The sequence below is a fragment of the Neopelma chrysocephalum genome, unplaced genomic scaffold (genome assembly GCF_003984885.1).
Source record: "Neopelma chrysocephalum unplaced genomic scaffold, ASM398488v2 Primary Assembly neopelma1_382, whole genome shotgun sequence".
NCBI classification, from domain to species: Eukaryota; Metazoa; Chordata; class Aves; order Passeriformes; family Pipridae; genus Neopelma; species Neopelma chrysocephalum.
In genome coordinates, this window is record NW_020898046.1 from 1,765,793 (window position 1) to 1,787,136 (window position 21,344).

Sequence of the window (21,344 nt, forward strand, 5' to 3'; positions counted from 1 at the left end):
ACTAAGATAAAATTGACTTAGGCATCTTTAGGTACTTTATCAGATCTTGAGCCATATAGAACCCATAGTAGAGAGAATGATGAAAATTATTTCTTTCCCATTCTTAATCTTGCTTCTGTTATCCCAATGCTGTCAATTTTCAAAAGAAGATTTTAAGTGCCATTAAGCACATCCCACAATCCAGATAATACCAAATACAACCTCCCACATTTTCCTGAAAAAGGGGACAAAGGTTTCACTCTCAAATATATTCACATATTATTCAAATTCACAGGCAAGGAGAGTAACATTTTCAGAAATGTTTAAACTTTCCAAAATGCAAGCTTTTCCATTTATCCAGACTTGGCCAGGAGCGCAGGAAGCACCGCTGCTGACGCATGACTGCCGAGCGACTGCCAAATCCCAAGGCTACTTCAGGTTCTGGCAAGTAAACCAACAGGGCTTTAAAAACTTTTTGATCAGAAATCTTTTGGACCTGAGTCAAACGGCTATTCTTCAAGCTCACAGTCTTTCTGGCAATCTCACAAAACTATTGAATTCAATGGACATTTGACTTAACACTAGCATTGGACACTCAAAGCAGCAGAAATAAAGTTTTGCCTAACATTTGCAGGGAGTCATTGTTTTCTTGACTTTCTGATACCTTTCTAAAAACACTTATCTATATGCAACTAGCGTAGAGGAAAAAAAAAAAAAAGATCAGCGTCCCAAAGCACTACAAAGAGTACAGTTATGCCAGTCTCAGGAAGTCTTTAATCAGGGTCTTTGTAAATTAGTAGCACAGTCAAAATCAGATCTGTGTTGCTGTTTAGGAAATTACAGTGTACACAATGCACATCAAACTTTCAAAGCAAAGCTCCTCACGCCAAGCACAAGCTTCCCCTGTATTTCCTACTTTGAGATCTTGACAGCTTTGCTCTTGGTCTCCTTTTTATGACATAACTTTCTGCAGTTGAATCAGAGGCTGCCAAAAACTTCCTCTAATAAAAACCCCAAGGGAAAAACAAGACACAGGCAGCATGATGACAACAATGATGACAAGACTGGTTTCCATCACAATGAAAGAATTTCTTCAACTTCATGTTCCAGTCCTCAAATACTGACTGGCACAAAACATGCCCCAGCAACAGGCACAGAATAACATTAGCTGTTGCTAGCAATTATTTTTGTACTGTGCACTGGCACGCTAGCAGAGGCTAGAGCACCCCCAGGATTCTTGTCACCATTTTGTAACTGGTTTGTTACCATGTTAGGCTGGGCGTGAGCCAGCAATGTGCACTTGCAGCCCAGAAGGCCAATCGTATCTTGGGCTGTATCAAAAGCAAGTGTGGGGAGCAGGTTGAGGGAGATGATTCTGCCCCTCTACTTTGCTCTGGTGAGACTCGACCCAGAACACTGCATCCAGCTCTGAGGTCCTCAGCATATGAAAGATGTGGACCTGTAGCAGCGAGTCCAGAGGAGGGCCACGAAGATGATCAACAAGCTGCAGCACCTCTCCTATGAGGAAAGGCTGAGAGGGTTGGGTTGTTCAGCCTGGAGATGAGAAGGCCCTTGAGTGACCTTATTGCGGCCATTCGGTATTTGAATGGAGCCTACAAGAAAGATGGAGAGGAACTGTTTACGAGGGTACGTTGTGATAGGACAAGGGATAACAGCTTTAAACTGGAAAAGAGTAGTTTTAGACTGGATCTGAGGAAAAATCTTTACTGTGAGAGTGGTGAGGCACAGGAACAGGTTGCCCAGAGAAGCTGTGAATGCCCCATTCCTGGAAGTCTTCAAGACCAGGTTGGATGGGGCTCAGAGTAACCTGGTCTAAGTGGTTCCTGCCCAGGAAAGGGGGGTAGTGTGAACTGGATCTTTCAGATCCCTTCCAAGCCAAGACATTCTATGATCCACAATACTGTGATAAGGTATTTCTGTAGCAGCACTGTATATTTCACAGATATAGCTAAAGCCTGTTGGGAGGCAGCACTGTACACACAAGCACTGTACAACTTTGTTACAGTGATGTTTGCTTGCTGTGTGAGAATGGCGTTAGATTATTTTTGTACATGTCTATAAGCCTCCTTATATCAGGTGCTCCCTTGATAAAATATAATCAAGGACTGATTTTCTCAAATGATTGCAACCCAAATGAGTCTTTGTATCCTCAAAAAAGCATACAGATATACCCAGGAGTAATTTGGACCAAATACATGTATTTGGGGTGTGAAGGAGTTTCAACAGCTGCATTGTTCTGATGCAGCTGTTCACAATTACTGGCATACACTGTGAAGCACTTCTGATTACTGTGTGTTTAATCTATATATAAATGCATTATTTTGCTACTCAAAAGCTTGGCATTGAGATGGTATCTGCAAAGCTTCAAAACTGATGTCTGCCTGTGATGCCCCAGCTGGCTATTTCAAAGTGTGCCAATATAATTAAAATATCACTAAAGATCATGGCACTCTGAGGTATCTGCGTTATTTTAAGAAGTGAAGATAAGCTGTGGCCAACTTCACATTGTTCCTTTAAATCTTTCACTCAATATATACAGACACAGCTTAAAATAAATATGCAAGGTCAATAGCATCACAATTTACATGCTAGCTAACGAGCCCCCGACCTTTCAAAAAGGTATTGTATGGGTTGCACAGGTTAAACCAGAAGTGTCTAGAAACGTTTCACTTCGGACTATGAATGGCAAATTGCCACCAGTCATACAGGAGAACCTACACACACTTCCAAAGCTGTTAGCAAAAAAAAAAGTCTGCTATTTGAGAACAGATTTGGGGGAAACATTTCAGTTATTTACCTGAAATACAAGAACTCTGAAAGCATTGGTTCACTAACTGCAGAAAATATTAGTTACAAACAGTCAGAGCCTAATTTAATAATGAAAATTATTGTTATATGGATGCTGTTTTACTAAAAGATACTGTCTTGGTAAGCCATGAGGAGGAGTGCAACTCCATAGTCTACTCCTTGAAGGGGTTTTTTCATGGGGAATAAAAGAAGTCATGGGTCTCAGCTGCTTCCTACAACAGCTTTTAGGTGTGAAAATTGCACTTCTTGATTGATCTGTTTGGACAAAGATGAAAAGTTCAACTGTCCAGACATCTTTTCTTAATAACACATTTATGTTAAGCAGACCAGTGGCCAATATAATTTTTCTTGGCCCAACTGCTATCTCCAAGAGGAAACATCCACGAATAAGCAGAAAAATATATCACTGATTTGTGAAAGTCTTAAGATTTCTGCAGTCATTTGCAAAAATGAGAAAACACTTCTTTACAGTACTGAAAAATATTCTGGGTAGTTACACGAAGCTTGGGTTGGGTACCATGGTTTGGAAACCAATGTAGTGCTGGCTATCCTCTATCCTCACATGTGATATCCCACAGTCATCTTCACTCCAGCAGTCACATGCACAGAGCCTGACTTTTGGAGAGCTCTCACCAGGGTTGGTCCTTGCCTACCCAAGCCTTTCGTACAGGCTTGACCAGCCCCAGAAATAGAGAGAGTTTGAAATGATTGTGACTACAAGAGCCCCCTAATCCCACACTGAAAGATTTTCATATCTACCATCACAGAAATCTGATCATCTTCTGGGTCCCGCACAATTTTGCCAGTTTCTGCCCATTTCTGCCAGTTTTTCCTTTTGCCTCCCTGCCTGACCATAAGCAATCTACAGTGACCTAAAGCAGGGAATAGTATTAGACCACTAATTCCACACACTGTATTTCCATTTCCTTTTTTTTACTCACACGTGTAGCAGCTATGTCTGACAGATCCTCTTTAGGAAGAGCAACTTAAAAGCAAACAAACAAAAAAGTCCCAAACAAACAAACACCACTCAGATTGATAGGCAGGCAGGAAAAAAAAAAGAATGCTGAAAATGTCAAGAGGTAACAAATTGGTGACTTCTCACAAGAAGAGTTTTCCATGGAGTTAAAAAATTACAAAACCAAACAGCAGGAACATGGTGAATCATGAGAAGGATCAGATGAATTCTTTGCATTTTTCAAGAATGAAATCATTTGGGCAAATTATACAATGAACAGGGTAGTCAAGAGTAAATATCTAATGTTTGTAATAACTCCAGCTCACCCTCATACTTTCTTTTGGCCTCACCCATAGTGTGCAGCTATTCACAATATCTCATCTTAACAAAGAGTCATTTTCTAGTGCTAATGTATTGAAGGGAGAAAAAAAAAAAACCTCAGTGAAGTATAATGATCAAAATAATGATCAAAATGAAAGGAGTAGCTTTAAAATAAAAATTTGACATAAGATTATATCCTCAGACAAAGCCACATAGAAGTTACAACCTTCTTCATCTCTCTTTTGCAAGGAAAGAAAAGGAAAACAAAAGGAATAGTTTCACAGTGTCCTTTCTTCAGATCTTGATCAAAGATGTTCTCTATCTGCTAATTGCTGGTTTATGGCAGAAATGGTTCAGGTCCAGCCCTGCAAAGTATTACATTTCTCCAGGAAGGCTGCTTAATGCCTCAGGCTCCATTATCTTTTATAGCAGATGAAGTCCTTCTCATTAAACAAAGAACTGTTTTTTCCCTCCACATTAAGAGAAATTCACAATTTCATAACCATATTTTTATTTCAAAATATATTTGTTATTTCTACTATAAAAATAAACACATAAGTTTGGAATCCATCCTCCCTACCAAGATATGTCTACCAGATTAAACCATTAAACCACTTAATGATTTCTCCAACCTTCCCTTCACGCCCCTCACCGGCCTTAAAATTATCAACAATAACATTGAATTGATATATCATTAATGTCAGCACTGGCATACTCCCTCCACTCACCTCTATGCATTCTGCACAACAGGATTTGTAAGCAGAATTTGTTCTTTTACTGTTTGCAACAACTACATGGTGTATCACAAAAATACTTTATTGGTTACTGTAAGTAAGGATCATTTCCTTTTGATTAAAATTAGAATAAAGTGATCCATAGATTTTATTCATTGATTCAAGATATCAGTTCTGAAATTTATATCCCACAACCATACTCTTTTTGTAATTAACTTATTCAACATTGCTCCTTTGTAGGCAGTTCCAAGAGATGCAAAACAAAAATATTAGTCTGAGCATTCACTTAATTATCACATTAATGGAGCAGTCACTTATGGGTTAACAAGATTTTGTGGAAAATTACTGACTTGTCGAGTCATCACCTTCCTTCCAAGACTTGGAAAGGAGATAACTGGCAACTATTTTGGTCAAGGGTCTCCAAGATCAGTATTGACAGCAGGCACACTTACAAATTTCAGTAATTGAGAGGCCTTGAATGGAAAATATTACACATTTTTGTGCTTGCAAAGACTGTTATATATTATACTTAGCCCAGTATGTGTATTTTAGTGACTCCATGTGTCACTGAAACTTATTGTCTGCTCATGTGAAGTGGCTTTGTACCTAAAGGAAAAATAATCTGTTAGCAATCAAGAAGCATTAGTTACCCCTGAAGTCACTGTGCTCATTAAAACTTTGGCTTCCTAAACTCTATAATACATTCTAAGAATGTATACTACATTCCATTTTTTGCTAGAAGCTTAGGAGCTAGAAAGGTCAATAGACTGACTACCCTAGGTTTGGTCATTTTCCCTCCAAAAGACATTGAGTGTTAAAAGTCTCTCCCGCCAACAAAGCTCACATTATTTCTATAATTCTTTCCCTTTTGCCAAGATGTTCTCTCTTACAGAGCAGCAATCAGTCATAGGTTAAAGTAAGCCCCTCAAAATAATTTCCATTCAGAAAACCCATTTGATTGTTTGGTGAAGATGTTATTCAGAACAGAAAGCAACATCAAACACTAGCTTCAAAACAGTCTTACACGCTGACATGAATTGTCTATAAGGTTTGTGTCTCTGACAATGGCTTATAACCTCTCATATTGCATGTTTTTTTTTATTTTGGAAGATTTTGCCCTCAGGCACACCCACATAAAAATGGCTTATCAAATCTTCATGGGCTTTTTGTTTGTTTCATTGGGGTTTTCCAAGTTGTATGAAAATTGTGTTTTGGCAAGAGTTTAGAAATGCTAGGAAATTAAATCTTGACACAACTGTGGGAGAAAATACTCAGCAGACATCATAAAATTAGAAGTTTAAGGCATTAAGAAGAATAGTGAAGATTCCAAAATATGAAAGCATATAAATCTGTTGTAAATTTAAATGTAAGAGAGATTGAAATAACTTGCACATTTCATGTTAACAAACAGACTCTTCTCAGTTTAAACAGCCACAGGAATGCTGGAAAAAAGCTAAAGCGTAAACTTGCATCAATGTTTTACAATGTATGCACCAAACACTTTGTTAGCATCAAGTATAATTAAGCCTAAACTGAGAAAATATGCAAGAACAAGAATCATTTACTCTATTTATAAAAGAAGCAGATGTCATTAAGTAAAAACAAACAAACAAATGTAGGTTCAGTTCTGGTTCAAGCAGTCACAAGTCCCTCACTGTAGCTACGAGTTCTGTTTTGAGCATCTAAGCAAGTGAGGAAACTTGCCCTGTTTTTTAAATGGGCAAATTACTACCCGAAGTGTTCTTGAGATATTTCAATAACTTATTTTTTTTTCATTTCATCCCTGTAAATTTATTGCTATTTGTTTTATTTTTAAATTCCCATGGACCAGAAGCAAAGGCAAGTCTTTGTCATCTCTTATCTTTGCAAAAGAGACGCTCATTCAGCGATATGAGCCAACACTAACATCTGTGCTATGGATGTGCCACTTCTGCTAAAAGGTACATTGTCTTTACTTTAAACATTCCTCATTCTTTGAAATGTAATATTCTTACTGACAGTTGCTTCCCTGTTGCTCTGCCCCCTCTGCTCTCATCTATATCCAGATTCCCACTTCTCCCTGAAATTGGCAGGATCAAAAACTTCCTTGTATTGATTAGTTGCCCCAGGGTTGAGGAGAGCAACAGGGAGTGGTGTTAGTTCGTGTGCAAGACAGAAGAGGATTGTGGAGCAAACACCAAACAAATGCAGAAGGTTAAAAGGGCAGTTCAAAACCTTTACAAAGTTGAGATAGGGTCTCTCAAATCTCCTTACTCATCACAGGAAGGAAGGGAGATTTTCTTTCCCGTGCACTTTTTGGGCAGAGACTCAAACTCAGAAGGACTCCACCAGAAGCACCATGAGGTCAGGAGAAAAGCATGCCCTCTTTGCCTCTGTCCCAGCTGGGAGCCTAAGTCCTTTCAAGACCAGAAATTGCTGCATCTCCATGAATGAAAGAATATGCACATGAGCAACTGAAAAGACAATGCACTTTTTTTTTTTTTTCTGATGGGAATAAGGATTCAGCTGTGACTAAACCAAAGTGTCAGATGAAACCTAAAGAGTTCCTGTCTGAAGTCTCAAACCTTGACAAAGGCTCAGATCTGGTGCAGAGCGTGCCAAAAGCCGAAAGGGTGCACAGAAAACTGTCTTCTTTTTTTCCTGAGCAGTTCACTGTGGATTAGGTAAAAGTGCACCAAAGCTGGAGGAAAGTAATTGGGAAAAAAACAAACCAATCAGTGTGAGAAAATACTTTCTATCTACACACAGCACAAACACATTGATATTGTTAGCCTGTCTGGGATCAGAGTCATGTTGATAGATACATGAAACAACACCTATAAGACCCCAGTTTAATTATTAGTTACAAGTGTTTATGATAATCAAACCCACGTCTCTGGGTGTAAGCACCCAGGTTCTCACCATGCAGGGCTTACTAAGGCATGGTTTACTTCTCACCACCCTCCTCCTCTGCTGAATCATCAGATACCAGCCACAACGGGTCTGGATACCAGACCAACAGGTTCACTGATCCAATAAACTCCTTTAAGACAAAGCCATTTCTGCAGTTTTTCAATTCTCCTGTTATTGGTCAGGCTTAGTGTTCAGACCAAAACACATCCACTGAAACATATCCTATTCAGTGTCAGGCCAAAACATGCCCTATTGGAAAAGGTGAGGCAGTGATGGAGATATTTTAAAAAAAGGAAAAAAAAATCAATATATACACAGCTCTTTCTTACTCAATCACCAGGCAAAGCTGAATTTTACTTCTAATACTGAGCTAACAGGAGCATTAGAAGATGAAAAATTCAAGTTTATTTTACTGGGCAGTGAAACTCTACTGTGTTTCATTCACTCAGTGTTTCATAACACCCAGGTGCACACCTTTCTTCTCATTTTATTTTGTTGTAGGAAACTTCACTTCAGGAAATGAAACCTATGTGCACTCTAAGACCTAAATATTATGTAAGAGTTGAAAGCAGATATACATCATCAGTAAACTGTAAAAAGAAGTGCAACAATCAATATTTGTCTACAGGGCTCTTAAAAAAATGAGAGTATTTGAGGGAAGAACACAAATTTCATAAGGAACTAAACAAAAACAACTGGTAATAGTCACACCTGATTTGTCATCATGATACTTTATTTTCCTTAGTATCTTCTACTGAATTCCTCAGAGCTTTCATGTTATCAAGTAAGATCAGATTTGACTGTGTGAAAGGTAGATAAAGGTTATCTGCATAAGAAAAAGAGGAAACTTCTAGTTTCAGGAAATAAAACATTAAAGCTGCAAAGCCAAGTCTGCTGCAAATCCAGACACGGAACTAAAAATGTAAAACCTATGTTTAACCACTAAATCAGTTCTGACAAATAAAGTAACACCTGAAATAGCAAGATCACTAATGGAAAACATTTGCAAGTAATATAGCATCTTAAAATAGCTGTAATTAGCCACTGCATACAGCAGGTAGTATTACTAGAGAAATAAAAAAATATTTTGCTTCATTATGCTGCAGTACTTATGCAGTATCAGTTGACTGTCACTGTGAATACCATGGAAGTCCATTAGAAAATAAGGAAATGAAAGCCAGAATTGCATCAAAGGCCTCCTGGAGAATAATACTTCATTAAAATCACTTCAGATGACACAAAATATAACAAAAACCTAAGAATATAACTTTTCTAATGGCTTGCTGTAACTCATTAAAGAAAAAAACCACCCTACACTCCCCTGTGGGGATTAGTTCTAAACGGGAGGAAAACAGTTACCAAATGAGCTTCCTGAAACACAGCTATGAATGTTTTTCTCAGAAAAACTAAAAAGCAGGACTTAGCCAGGAAATCACACTAAGAGCAAACAACATTGCCTTCCTATCAGTCTTCAAAATCTAAACTATACAATAGCTCAATTTCTACCCTTTTTTGAAACAAATCCAAACCAAACTCAAAACCCAATGCCCCCTCCTTCCTATCCCCAGAAACCAACAGGCCTTTCAGCATCACCTGTGGGAAGAGAAAATGCAAATTAAAAAGTGCATGGATTGAACATCTATGTCCACAACAGGTCTGGACAATGGTGGTGTAGCCAAAGCACCTGGCATATAATGACTACAAAAAAGGTCAATTTGATATTGCACTGTCAGAGGAGAGAAACCACTTTCCACTCATGTAGGAACCTGGCACTTGTACCCCAAACAGCAGCTTTTTTGTACATCATGTAGGTATTGACAGTCAGCGAAATTAACTCCTGTGGTTTTCAAGAGATTTTTTAGACTTCTATAATGAAGATTAGCTTAGTCGTGTTCCTGCATTCCTTAAATACATGTTTAATGTTTGGGAAATAAATTCACTCCACTACTTAGAGGCATCTATGTTATTAAAGTTCACTTGCCCCTTCATCCCTCTTCAGTGTGGGGATGTTTGAGCATGTATCACGTTCTGCTTCCACCCTTCAATAGCAACGAAAAGGCTTTTCAACATTCAGAATGTAAATCAACTTAAGCAAAACTAACTTAAGGAGTTTGCAACCTGGAGATTGCTATTAGGCAACGGTCAGACTCCTAGTAAACTAGTTACCACCTCAATTAACCTAGACATTTTTTGTACTAATTTCAGCTTGCAAACATTACTTCTTGCTTACAGCAAGAGCATATTGAACAACGTGGAGTACAGTAAGCAATTCCCTGCTGCCCACAAAGGTACTCAACTCAGCTTTTTTTGAATTCTGTAAGACAGAAGAAAGCTATTGGTATTGCAAAAAGTTATTCTAAATCACAAGCATTAGTTTATCATTATCATGTCTTTTACCTGTTAGGCAGAGCACTGCAAACTGGTCCTCACATCACATACTGAGGCATACTGTCCATCCAGCAAATGTCAAGATCAAGTAAGATTATATAATTTCCAGACACTTCCTACTGAAATACACAATTTCAAGTAAAACATATTTGACTAAATCTTCACTGTTTGTTCCTGTCTTCACAGACAGAAATCAATCATGTCAAATCTCAGCTAGGATACAGATCAGTTTTATTTTAGTTTTATAAGCGTGAAAATAGGCTTCTAAACCACTGTACATCTAAACATCAAGCCAAAGCTATTACCTGCCTAATGATCTGCTTGTGTAAAACCACTTTTCAAACTCATATTTTTTTTTGCACTGTAGTTTTTGATTTTAACAATTTAATCTCTGTTTTTAAAAGTATCATTGTACATCAGAGTGGTTTAATCTCTGTAGTGGAACTATAATGGAAGGCAAGTATTCTCTTATTTATCTTAAATACAGGAATTGAAGAATATAATAACAACAGATGATAAACATTTATTCTTTGGCTAGTCCCAACGTATCATGGTTTGGGGCCTTACAACAAACATCTATAGGGTCAGCAAAATCACTCTGAAAAAAAAATCTTTGCTTCTCTGTCTGAAAACAATCAATATTTTTAAGAAACAGAGTCAAATTCAAAATTAGTTTTTGCCATATTTGTCAGGCTACACACCAACTTGTACAAAGTAATGGCACAGACATTTCTCACTGGTTAAGACAAAAAAGCATTTCCCTGGTGGCAAACAAACTAAAAACAAAAATAAATTAAAAAAAGAAAGAAAGAAAGAAAAAAAAACCTCCAAACCAAACCCACATTAAATGTTTCTTCTTCAACCCTCCTTTGCTTAATTTTCTTTGCTTTTATTTTTTTTTTCCTTCCTGAGATGGTATTAACTATTTGAGGGAAAGAGGGGGAATGTAACTGAAGTTAAAGTAAAAAAAATCATCTTTAAACCTAAAGTTGAAGGAAACATTTTCATGTTCAGTAAATAACAATCTGCCTTTGGCACCTGCCATTGTCCACTTTCTATATCTTCGACTGTATTTATGTTCCTATGGTATGTACTGCATCAACCTCAAGGAACTGCACAGCCTTTACAACTCTTCTGCAGCTCTAAAGATTCCCAGGAAAACCATAAGGTACACAATGTGAGGAAGGCTGCTATTGCTAAACTAGCTCTCAGCCACACCCATTTTCCTGGCAGATTGGTAGGTATGATTCTGTACAAGTCACTGAACTCTGTTTTTACCCTGCAACCTTCCATTTTCATCCCAGCAACTCTCCTTTGAACTTGTAGGCAAGTCTTTAGTTTGTTGGATTCACTTAGCTGGAGCATGTTTTGTGGTTCAACTAATTGCTACCTGACGTGCAGCAAAGTGCTACATGCAACCAGAGTTTGAATTTCAGCTGGAAGCAAGAGCTGTACCCTTTCATTTATTTAGTGTGTGGGCAGGCTTTCCAAAGGCATTGCTTAGCTAGCTAAACCTGTTCAGCTCCTAAATTAGGAGCAAAAGCTTTCTAACTTGTTTCCAATAGAAGCACACAGACTTATACAACAACCTTTGTATGCAAAAAAGAAACCAGCATCATTCCTTAGCTTTGAATTCTTTGGACAATGTTTTAACTCAACACCGCTCAATTTCAGAAGGAGATAAAACAGGAGGACTTAAGATGACTCAGCTGACTGCATTGCAATGCACAGCACAAAAAGACCTTTCAGCTTTAGAAAAGCTCCTGTTAAGGTTAGAGGGTATGAGCCTGCAAGGCTTCAGGTCAGCTGCCACCCCGCACCTTAGGAACTCACCAGCAGACACAAGTCTCAGATGTGGTTAAGGAAGGCATCAGTCCATGCTCTGAGGAGAGAATGTCTTATGTAAGGCGCCACCAACAGAGCCCAGAAAGGTGAAAACTGACAGGCTCCTGACCAGCAATGCCTCACCTCCAAGTTGACAGGGCTCACAAGAATTTGAAAAGCTTGCACAGAGTTCATGGTAATTACTTCAAAGAAACACCAGCTCAGAAACAGATTCTGCACCTTTGCAGGTTAAGAGCGGCTTCCTCAGTAGCACCCAATTTCTGCACACCACACAGCAGCGCTGGTCCTGCAGGTCAGGTCACTTCCAGGCCCCAAGGTCAGGCTGATTCAGAGGCCGTGACAGGGACTGAAGAACAAATCACCCTGTTCATTTAACCAAGAAACTCTGGGGGCCATATTCATTTCATTGCCTTATTACTTTTCTTTCTTGGTCATGCAGGCCCTGTTTAGCAGCCCTAGATGACATGGTTGTGCTTTTAACGGAGATTCTTTAATTTCCATATCTTTCTGTTTTTGCATACCTGGATTTGTAACCTGAATGGTTTTTTGGAAACATGGAATTCCATACAAATAACATAATAAAAGAGCTCAGGAATTTTAATGCGTGAAGCAAGGCAGAGCTGTACCTGCATCCTTAAGCTGTTCGGATTAATTTCCCAAATCTCTACTGTTTTGAGCTTACAGGCCACTGAAAACTTTGACAACTCATGTATTTTTTCTCTGAAAAAAGTTCACTGGAAAGCTTTAAGGCTTCAAGTTCCTGAAATTTGACAAGGGGGAGGCCACAACTGTTTTCAGATCAGCAACAGAGCAGAAATCGGTTGTTTTCTATCGAAACTTTCAGAAAAGTCTGTAGTCAATAACAATGTTCTGCAGGAATGTTTAAAGCCTCACAGGGGCTCCTGAGTGAGCTACCTGGAATAGCTGCCCCCTCAAAGCTTAGTGACATGGCTAAATAAAAAGTGAATGTCTGCTTGGGAGGCACTATTTTTCACCCAGTTTATTTTCAGACATAATTACTGAAAACTAGTATTAATGATTGAGAGTAACAAACTAGTATTGGGGAATACATTGCCAAAGGTTTTGAATAGCAGTTAAACCACCAATATACAGTTTATTTATGTATTCCTTGCCATACAACCTCAATTGAGACAATTTTCTCTGTCTCAACTCCCTCAATTAAAAAGAGATTATTTCCTTAATAATCCAACACTTAGTTTTGACATCCCTGAAAGAATTGAAATAGGAATTAACATTACAAAAAGAATTACAGAAAAATAAAATGTTTTCAGATTTCAAAAAAATTGCTCAGAAGTTGTAATGGCTTTCAACCAATTATCGTCTCTGTTCAACTGGCATAGGACAATTAAGCTTCTTTCATATGCTAGAAAAGCAAATCACTGAAGAATAGAACTAAAGTCAAAATACCTATGTAAGGGAAATGATGATGGCTAGTAAACTAAAGCTGGGAGAAAAACAAGACTTCCAAATGCATTCTTATCATAGCTTTCTTAAAGCTCATCCTTATATGGTTTATGGAAACAAAATATCCACCCCACGGAACCCATGACTCATAAAACTCAAAACATGAGTTTTAACCATCATCTGAAGTGAAGCCTGTATTGTTAATAGTTTGCAATCCTTTCTATACTTGTATTCTTCTGCTTGCTTCTCATCTTTTTCTTACAATAGCCTCTCCTGTTGTTTGATTTAGCATTTATACTATTTTCTCACCTTTCTGTAGAGAAATTTAGACTTAAAAATTTTAGAACTTCAGATCCCCCTGTAACAGTGACTAAGGCTGGCTCTAGGATCCATGGTGCCATTCCCTGCAATGCTGATTTTTATTTCTGAGAAATTAAATAGATTACTGCTAGCCTACACTACGGGAATATTTCAACACCTGAGTAGCAAAGGACTCAAGTTTCTTAAAACCTGGTCTACATCAAGGTGCCTCACTTCCCCATCTACAAAATGGGAACAAGAGCATCCATTATGTCTATATAGTTTGTCAGAACACACACCCAAGAGCATGAGTCTCAAAGCAATAAATGATAATATCATTATATTTTTTCTAACAAAAGCAAAACTGGAACCAATAAAAAATAGTAAGAAAAAAGTATACTGAGCTAGTCTTACTGCTGAAAACCCTTTCTGGATTGGTTAACTTGAAAAACTATCTTAGAAAATAGAATTCAAATGATCCATAACATTTTTTCCCTATTACCCCACCTCAAATTATGAGAATTTCAGCTGTTCTTAAGCTAGAAATCTAGACTTCATGGTTTCTGAAAGAAAAAACAGAAAGATGAGGGAGAAAAGTATGATAAACATTCGTACTCAAGCAGGCAGGTAAAATAAATGACTTTTGAGTTTACCAATTGCAGAAGCCAGCCTTAAGGCTCATCTAAATTTTATCTCTGAGTGCTGTCAACATGGACATCGAAAATGCCCATGAGGTCCATGGCTCACCTGTGACACTTGGGCAACCCTATGCTTTAAAAAGGTTTAAGAGGGGAAAAAAAAAACACACACAAAAAAATCCCCACCCAAATAAACCCCAAACCCATAGCCATCACTGAAATTCATCTACTGCTTTCTAACAGCCATGTTCCTCCACTGAAGAGCTGGAAGCAGAACGACAGTAACTGCTCACTGACAGCTTACTGTACCCAAAAAGATTTCTGAAGCACGATATAGCGATAGAGAGGTAAACAACCTTGAGAATCCTCCTTTCACTTCCCAAGCCAAGCAATCTCAGCACCTGAATTTATTATGCAGAAAGACATTCCTTTACAAATCATACTATACCTGTGCAGATCTGTTTTACTAAATAGAGAGGTAAATAAGTTCTATATTATTATAATAAAAGCAAAACCAAAAACTTTCCATCTTTTTTGTTTTACTTTTATCCCTGTATTACTCACTGACACTTTTTCTAGAAGTTTCACAGGTATCGTGATCTCATGCATTTGTAGAAATACACAATTCTTTATCTTTCTTACTTCCAAAGAATCATTAAGGCAAAAGTCTGGAGAAACAGTCCCCAAAAATAATATTTTAAAAATAGGTGGTGGCTCATAGCTGTTCAGAAACTTACAGATTTATTTATAAAAGTCCATGCTAAGTTACTGAACTTGAAAATATATCTGAACTTGAAAATGCAAGCATCTGGTTTCCATCTGTCCTCATGGGAACCAGGAATGGCTTTAGCTGAAAATAAAATATTGGGGTGCAAAAGAGCAAGATCTCAGGGAGGCAGGAATGAATAGAAAGAAAAATTCTGGGGCAGAAGGAGGGGAATCTATCAAGAAGCTAAAAATCGCGGGTTAGAAAATAAAAAGAACAGAAGAAAAACACACTCCATATTTTTGAGCCATATATAGTATGAAAAATGAGCAAATAACATGCCAAAATTAGAATTTCATTTTACAATTTAAAAAAAGGTATCACTTTAATACCAAACAGTGAGACTTGTTTACAGAACTAATTGATTTTAAAGACATATACCTAAAAATACTTGCCAACATATGCAAATGTTAAGAACCTTCTATTGCATACATGGCTGGCAAGCACAATATCATCCATTTGTATTTAAGCAATCTCTGAGCAAAGTGGACTTGCAATTGTGACAGCTGCACCTCCAGTTCTTTTCCAAGGGACAGAACAATTCCATATTTAAAAAACAAGCTGCAATACTCTCTTATGCAGGACAAAGGGAAGCTTTTATTCACACTTCAAATATTTTGCCAACATTCAATTACAAGTCACAAAACATCTAAATTGGTTTTCCGCCAGAGGTACATGCACATCTGCCTCCATAAATATACTGCTTTAAACCTGTAAGCAAAGTTATTGAAGATACTGCTTTAAATATCCCTTCCAACCTCCCAGGCAAGCTACTTCTTGCCTCTTGTTTTGTTTGTCTTAATTTTATTTTTTCCGCTTTGCACATTAAGAATAGAGGAAGCCAAATGAAAACCTGAATAGGTTAACTATCAAGTTAAAATATCTATAATAAGGAATCTGATCATAGAGAATATCCTCTCTCACCTTTGCCAGAAGACTCAAGAAGTTTCCTTCGTCTTGTCATGCCCTGGACACAGAGCACACTGGGATGCTGGAGTACATCAACCTCAGATGGGACTCACTCAGGTTCACTGGCCTAAAAATCCCTAGGGTGTAGCACCACTTTTCTACCAACTACCATTTTGATGCCTATTAACACATAAAAAAAGCCCCTAAAAAGCCAGAGCAGGAAGACACAGTTCTTTTTCAAATAAGTACTGATTATTTTGGTTAATCCCTCCCTAGCACACAGCACAGCCAGCCCCATCTCTGACATGCCATGAGGTTGGTGGCATACCCAGCAATTTTTCCCCATTTTGCCATTATCTTCACATTACACTTAAGTCTGCACCACTATATTAATTTCCACATATTCTACATCAAACTGTGTCAAATCATAACTGATCAAGAGTAAAGCAGCATCCACAGATGAGTGCACAGCACTTCTCACAATTTATTGTGAACAAAAGTCACTCGGTTCTACCACAAAAATGTACCAAATTGAACTTATGGTTCCCACAACTAACTTGCTCAAATTGAGTTCTTTCACACCTTTGATAAATACCACATGGACATGCTCACAGTGCAAAAGCCATTACCTCAAGCCATAATGCTCTTCCATTTTTCTTGGACCTTAAAGTAACACCACTAACATCTCATCATTGTGTTCTTTTAAAGCAACAGCAAACTAAGTATCTAAGAATTTATGTAATCTTTCAACTTTCTTGCACTGTAGTTCGAACTACCAGTAGACTATATGAAAGCAGATAAAATCTCAAAAGCGTAAAAACTAAAGACAATTAAAAGCAATAATAAAAAAATAAGATATGTCTTAGATTTCCCTATACCGTGGCACCAGCCCGTATTTTGAAGGCCAATTTTGTTTCACATTGACAGCATCTCTTTAATCTTGCATGTGAACAATAACGGCCTAAAATATTTTATTTAGTTCTGTTTTGATTTGGGAAAAGAGGCAGGAACAGAAGAATTTAAGTATGGAGAAACCTCAATATTAAAATGGCTTATCTTGCCACACTGTTTATACTCTTAAGCTGTCCTTCCCATGGGCAGCCAGCATCTCAAGTTAGCATGAGCCAGTCTGACTCCAAGAAGCATTTTCTTCCAAGCTATAAAGATCAAATAAGCAACCAAAGCAAATCTGTTAAACAGCAAAGCAAGGAAGTTTTCACAGGCAGAGGAGTCAGGGGAGCACTGTCTACAATTTTGGTTTCTTGGGATCCAGGCAGAATTCAAAACAGCTGAGACCATGAGACTGCAAACCAGCAGAGCCACAAGACAGGACATCTATCCCACCCCCAGATACTGGGACCAAGGCTATTCCTTTGATCTCTGTTAGTTTGATCCTGACTTAGTCTTCAGCTGTCAGGTAGCCAACAGCGGTGAGTCAGATGCTAGACTAGGTAGGAAGGGTGAGAACAGGAGGGGACCGGGCTAACCCATGATTAATTCGATTTTCAAACCACTCATCTCTGTACCCAACCAGAAGCAGCCTCAGACAAGTCATTGCCTGACCGAGACACACCTGCTATAACTTTCCTATATCTGATATTAACCCTGCCCATCCAATTACGGTGACAGGAGAAAGGGGGCCACTCCCTGCCCCCCTTCACTCCCAGCTGCTGCTGGAGTGACTCAGTGGGCTCCTGGAAAGTGCATTTCTAAACAACCTGCCTGTCTCATCAAAGCAAATGACATACTAGATACAACACGTAATTCCAGTATATGAGCTGGTATAATACCTCTCTTTCATCAAGAAACTTTTAATGCCACCTTTACAAGTTTCGCTCCAGAGGATGCCCTAGGCACAAACCAGGCCACAAGATACTCCTTTCCTCAGAGACTGAGAAAAGGGAATCCCTTATTAAGGGTAGCTAAGGACCAAAGTACAGGACAACAAGAAAAACAAGAAACAACAAGCAGGGATGAACTGTAGACTCTTACAGAAGAAAGCACTCATACAACCATTCAAATACATGTCACTTAGGGCTGGCAACAGGCACCCCACCCTGGAGAGATGGATGTTTGTCAGATCTACAACCATGTCACCTCTTCAACACCAATGAACTCTCAGAGACACATAGTCCTTTCATTAAGGGCAAGATAATTTTCCACAAAAGACATAAGTAACTGGTGAAGAGATATGTCATGGACCTCAACCAACACCCATCAAGGAACTTTGCACTGCTGAAAGCAGGCATGAACAGCAATCATGGGGTGGTTGTTTTCTTTGAAAACAAGAAAAGATGTTTCTCCCTATGTGATGGATTCAGAGGCCAATCCTCCTCCAAGATGTTCACCCACATCATTAAATCAAAATAGCAGTCTTCTAACAAAAGATAATATTTAGCCCTGGGAGACTTCTGAGACCTTGAAGGAATTTCTTGCTTGTGCTGCTGCTCTTCCTGCTCCAGGTTCAATAATCCATATGTGAGCATCCTGCTCCTTTCTTCCAACACCTACCAAAATATAGTCCCAGGCTAACAGAGGTATGCTGGGATTGAATAAACTCTATGTTTCAGGAATGAGACTTGACCAAGCTGTTACCTCTATAGCAGATGCTTCAACTAGCAAAGGGAGGCTGATACTTTGTGAAATGGTAGTATCACTTCAGGAAAGGTACCTCAGAGACTCTGAGCTGCAGTATTTTCATCCATTTAACTCAGGGTTTAACTGTTTAAATCCATCATTTTGTTTGCCAATAACAATGATGCTGTTGGACTTGACCCAAAAAAGAAATGCCCCTAGTCAGCTGGGAAAGGTTAAAAAAGCCTGAATAAGACCTCATTTTGCTTAAACAAGTGAATTAAACAAAACTGAAGCTCAAAAGGAACTAGAGTAGATGACATAAGGTTGGAAAAGGTCTTTGTCAATTCACATAATTAACATCTAATAACTTTTCTAAAACAATATAAATCAAGACAGATTTCAGGCTATGGCAGCACATCTTTCAATCATTTCCACTTAATTCCATGTACTTTGGCAAACCACTTACATGTTTTTATCCTCCAAACAACAGTTACAATGATGATCAATTCTCTTTAAATAAAGGTATCTTACCTTTGCAGAGTCATGTTCAAATTGCCTGTACATGCCTTGATCTTGTTTTGTGCTTCTAGATGAGTCATCCCATCTGTGCTTATCCCATCAATGGTGAGAACCACATCACCTATCCCCACATGTGCTCGGGCTGCTTTGCCTCCATCATTAAGCTGAAAGATCACAAGAATGGTAAATGAGAAACTTGGATGGTTTATGTTTATATTGAACACAAAATCACAATATCTTATTCACAGTGCTGTTTCATAGAAAGAAAAAAAAAGGTATCTTCTCCTTTGTGAGTCCTGTGAACATATCCCCGTGAAAATTGCTGCAATATTTAAAGGTACTCATTCTTATTTCACTTCAATGACAGGAAAAGTACTGCAAAGTATTGCCTGTTTTTCAGAATCAAACTCCACTTTACTGGCTAGAAGCTATGGACATTCACCAAGAGACACAAGCAGGGACAGGAACTCACAGTCTCCTGCAGGCCAAGTTCCAGTCAGTTTTCTCTTCATATAGGAAATTTTTCTCACAAGAGGAGAGAGAAAAGTTGTAAACCAGCTTTTTCTATTCTAGATTTTCCACTTAAGTATCTTTTTGAAGTTCGTTCATTTATTTATCTATAACTGCTCATGTGTGTGGAAGACTCCGTTAATAGTGAAGATAACTTTTTCCCAGCTGCAACTACTAGAAAGTCAAAAGTTCAGCATTACAGACTGACCAGTTACAGGATACTATTTTGCCTTTCTCTCGGTAGGTTTACAGCCTCCAGTGACCTGCAGTATATTCAGACGAGAATAAGAAAGGCCTCTTGAGCAGTCTGACTCTTTGATCGAGGTCATTGTCGAAGTTCAGCTCAACTGCCTTTTGTCCACTTGAATGAAACAGTCTTGCAACAGAAACCTTTGTAAAGTTCATATTATTGGCTCCAACTGAACAATAAATTAATATTTTCATATGATGCCACTGATTTCGACTACCTTCATTCCCAAGAACAGAAACAGAAATAAAGAGACACGTGGTAAGATCTACGCACTGATTTGTAACCCTGTCTTCAATCTCCTAATCCTTTTATAACTGGCTGCAAAGAGCAGTCCTGGATGGTGCAAATTCCCTCTTTTTTCCTGATATATTTCCTATCTTACAGTAGAGATGTTGTAGCTGCTGGTGCTGTACATACAAAACCACACAACTCATTCATTTGCCTGCAAGCACGAGTCTGTTCTTTGAAGAAATCAGTGTTTCTAGGGAAGTGCTGCAAACAGCAGAGCTACTTCATTTCCAAAAGTGAAATTCACCCTCGGCCCCAACTGTGCTATAGTACATGACTTGAGAACTGAGGTTGTTTAGCCTTGAGAAAAGAAGGCTGAGGGGAGACATTATCACTCTACAGCTATCTGAAAGGAGGTTGTAGTGAGGTGGGAGTCAAGTCCCTCCTCCCAGGTAACAAAGGACAGGACGAGAGCAAACGCTCTCAAGTTACACCAGGGGAGGTATAGTTTGGATGTTAGGATAAATTTCTTCATGGAAAGTATTGTCAACTATTGGAAGAGGCTGCCCAGAGAAGTTCCCCAGAAGCGTTCAAAAAATGTGTGGATATGGCACCTGAGGATATTGTTTAGTGGTGAACCTGGTGGTGGTGGTGCTAGGTTAATGGCTGGACTTGGTGGCCCTTAGAGGTCTTTTCCAACCTTAACAATTCTATGAGTCTATAACTTCTCAAATAGAAGCAGAAGGAAGGCTTTCCTTTCTGCTGTTTTTCAACTGCCCCTGTTTTAGGTCATTCAGCAGGGACCAGGAAGTTTTAGTTTCTTGTTGTTCCTTTACAAAGTCCAGTCACCAGTCTCCACATCATTCACATCAAGAAGAAATGAGGTCAAGTCTTGAAAATTGTCTGTGGCAAAGAGGTCATAATGCATGAAACACTAGGGGCTCAGTCTTTGCATTTGTGCATGAATGGTTGCTTGACCAGGTAAACCTGTGGAAAGCATCCCATCAGCCTATCTAATATGGTTAAGGCTTTCCTGAAATCCAGGAGACTGTGATACACAACAGCTGTGACATCTGTACTGGATGGCATCTGCAGACAAATACTTTAACTGAGAAAAAAGTATTGTGTAATGGTGCAAGACAAATGCAAATGCAAAACTCCAAAAATGTCACCATTTGACAACATACAGACTAAACCCAAGAAATTTCACATTCAGTGGATCACAGCTGCCATTTTTCAACATCAGTTCCATACTTGCTGATTGCAGTAGCAATCT

At 38.6% G+C, this 21,344-nt stretch overlaps 1 protein-coding gene across 7 annotated transcripts in view; it reads right to left on the bottom strand.

Annotated features, from left to right (window-relative positions):
- PDLIM5 (PDZ and LIM domain 5) overlaps positions 1-21,344 on the bottom strand; it is a 126,299-nt gene that overhangs the window by 66,377 nt on the left and 38,578 nt on the right. For all 7 annotated transcript variants that reach the window (XM_027706540.1, XM_027706539.1, XM_027706544.1 and 4 more), the window contains exon 3: positions 19,093-19,244. In XM_027706540.1, coding sequence (XP_027562341.1) covers positions 19,093-19,244 — 152 coding nt within the window. The remainder of the gene's footprint in view (positions 1-19,092; positions 19,245-21,344) is intronic.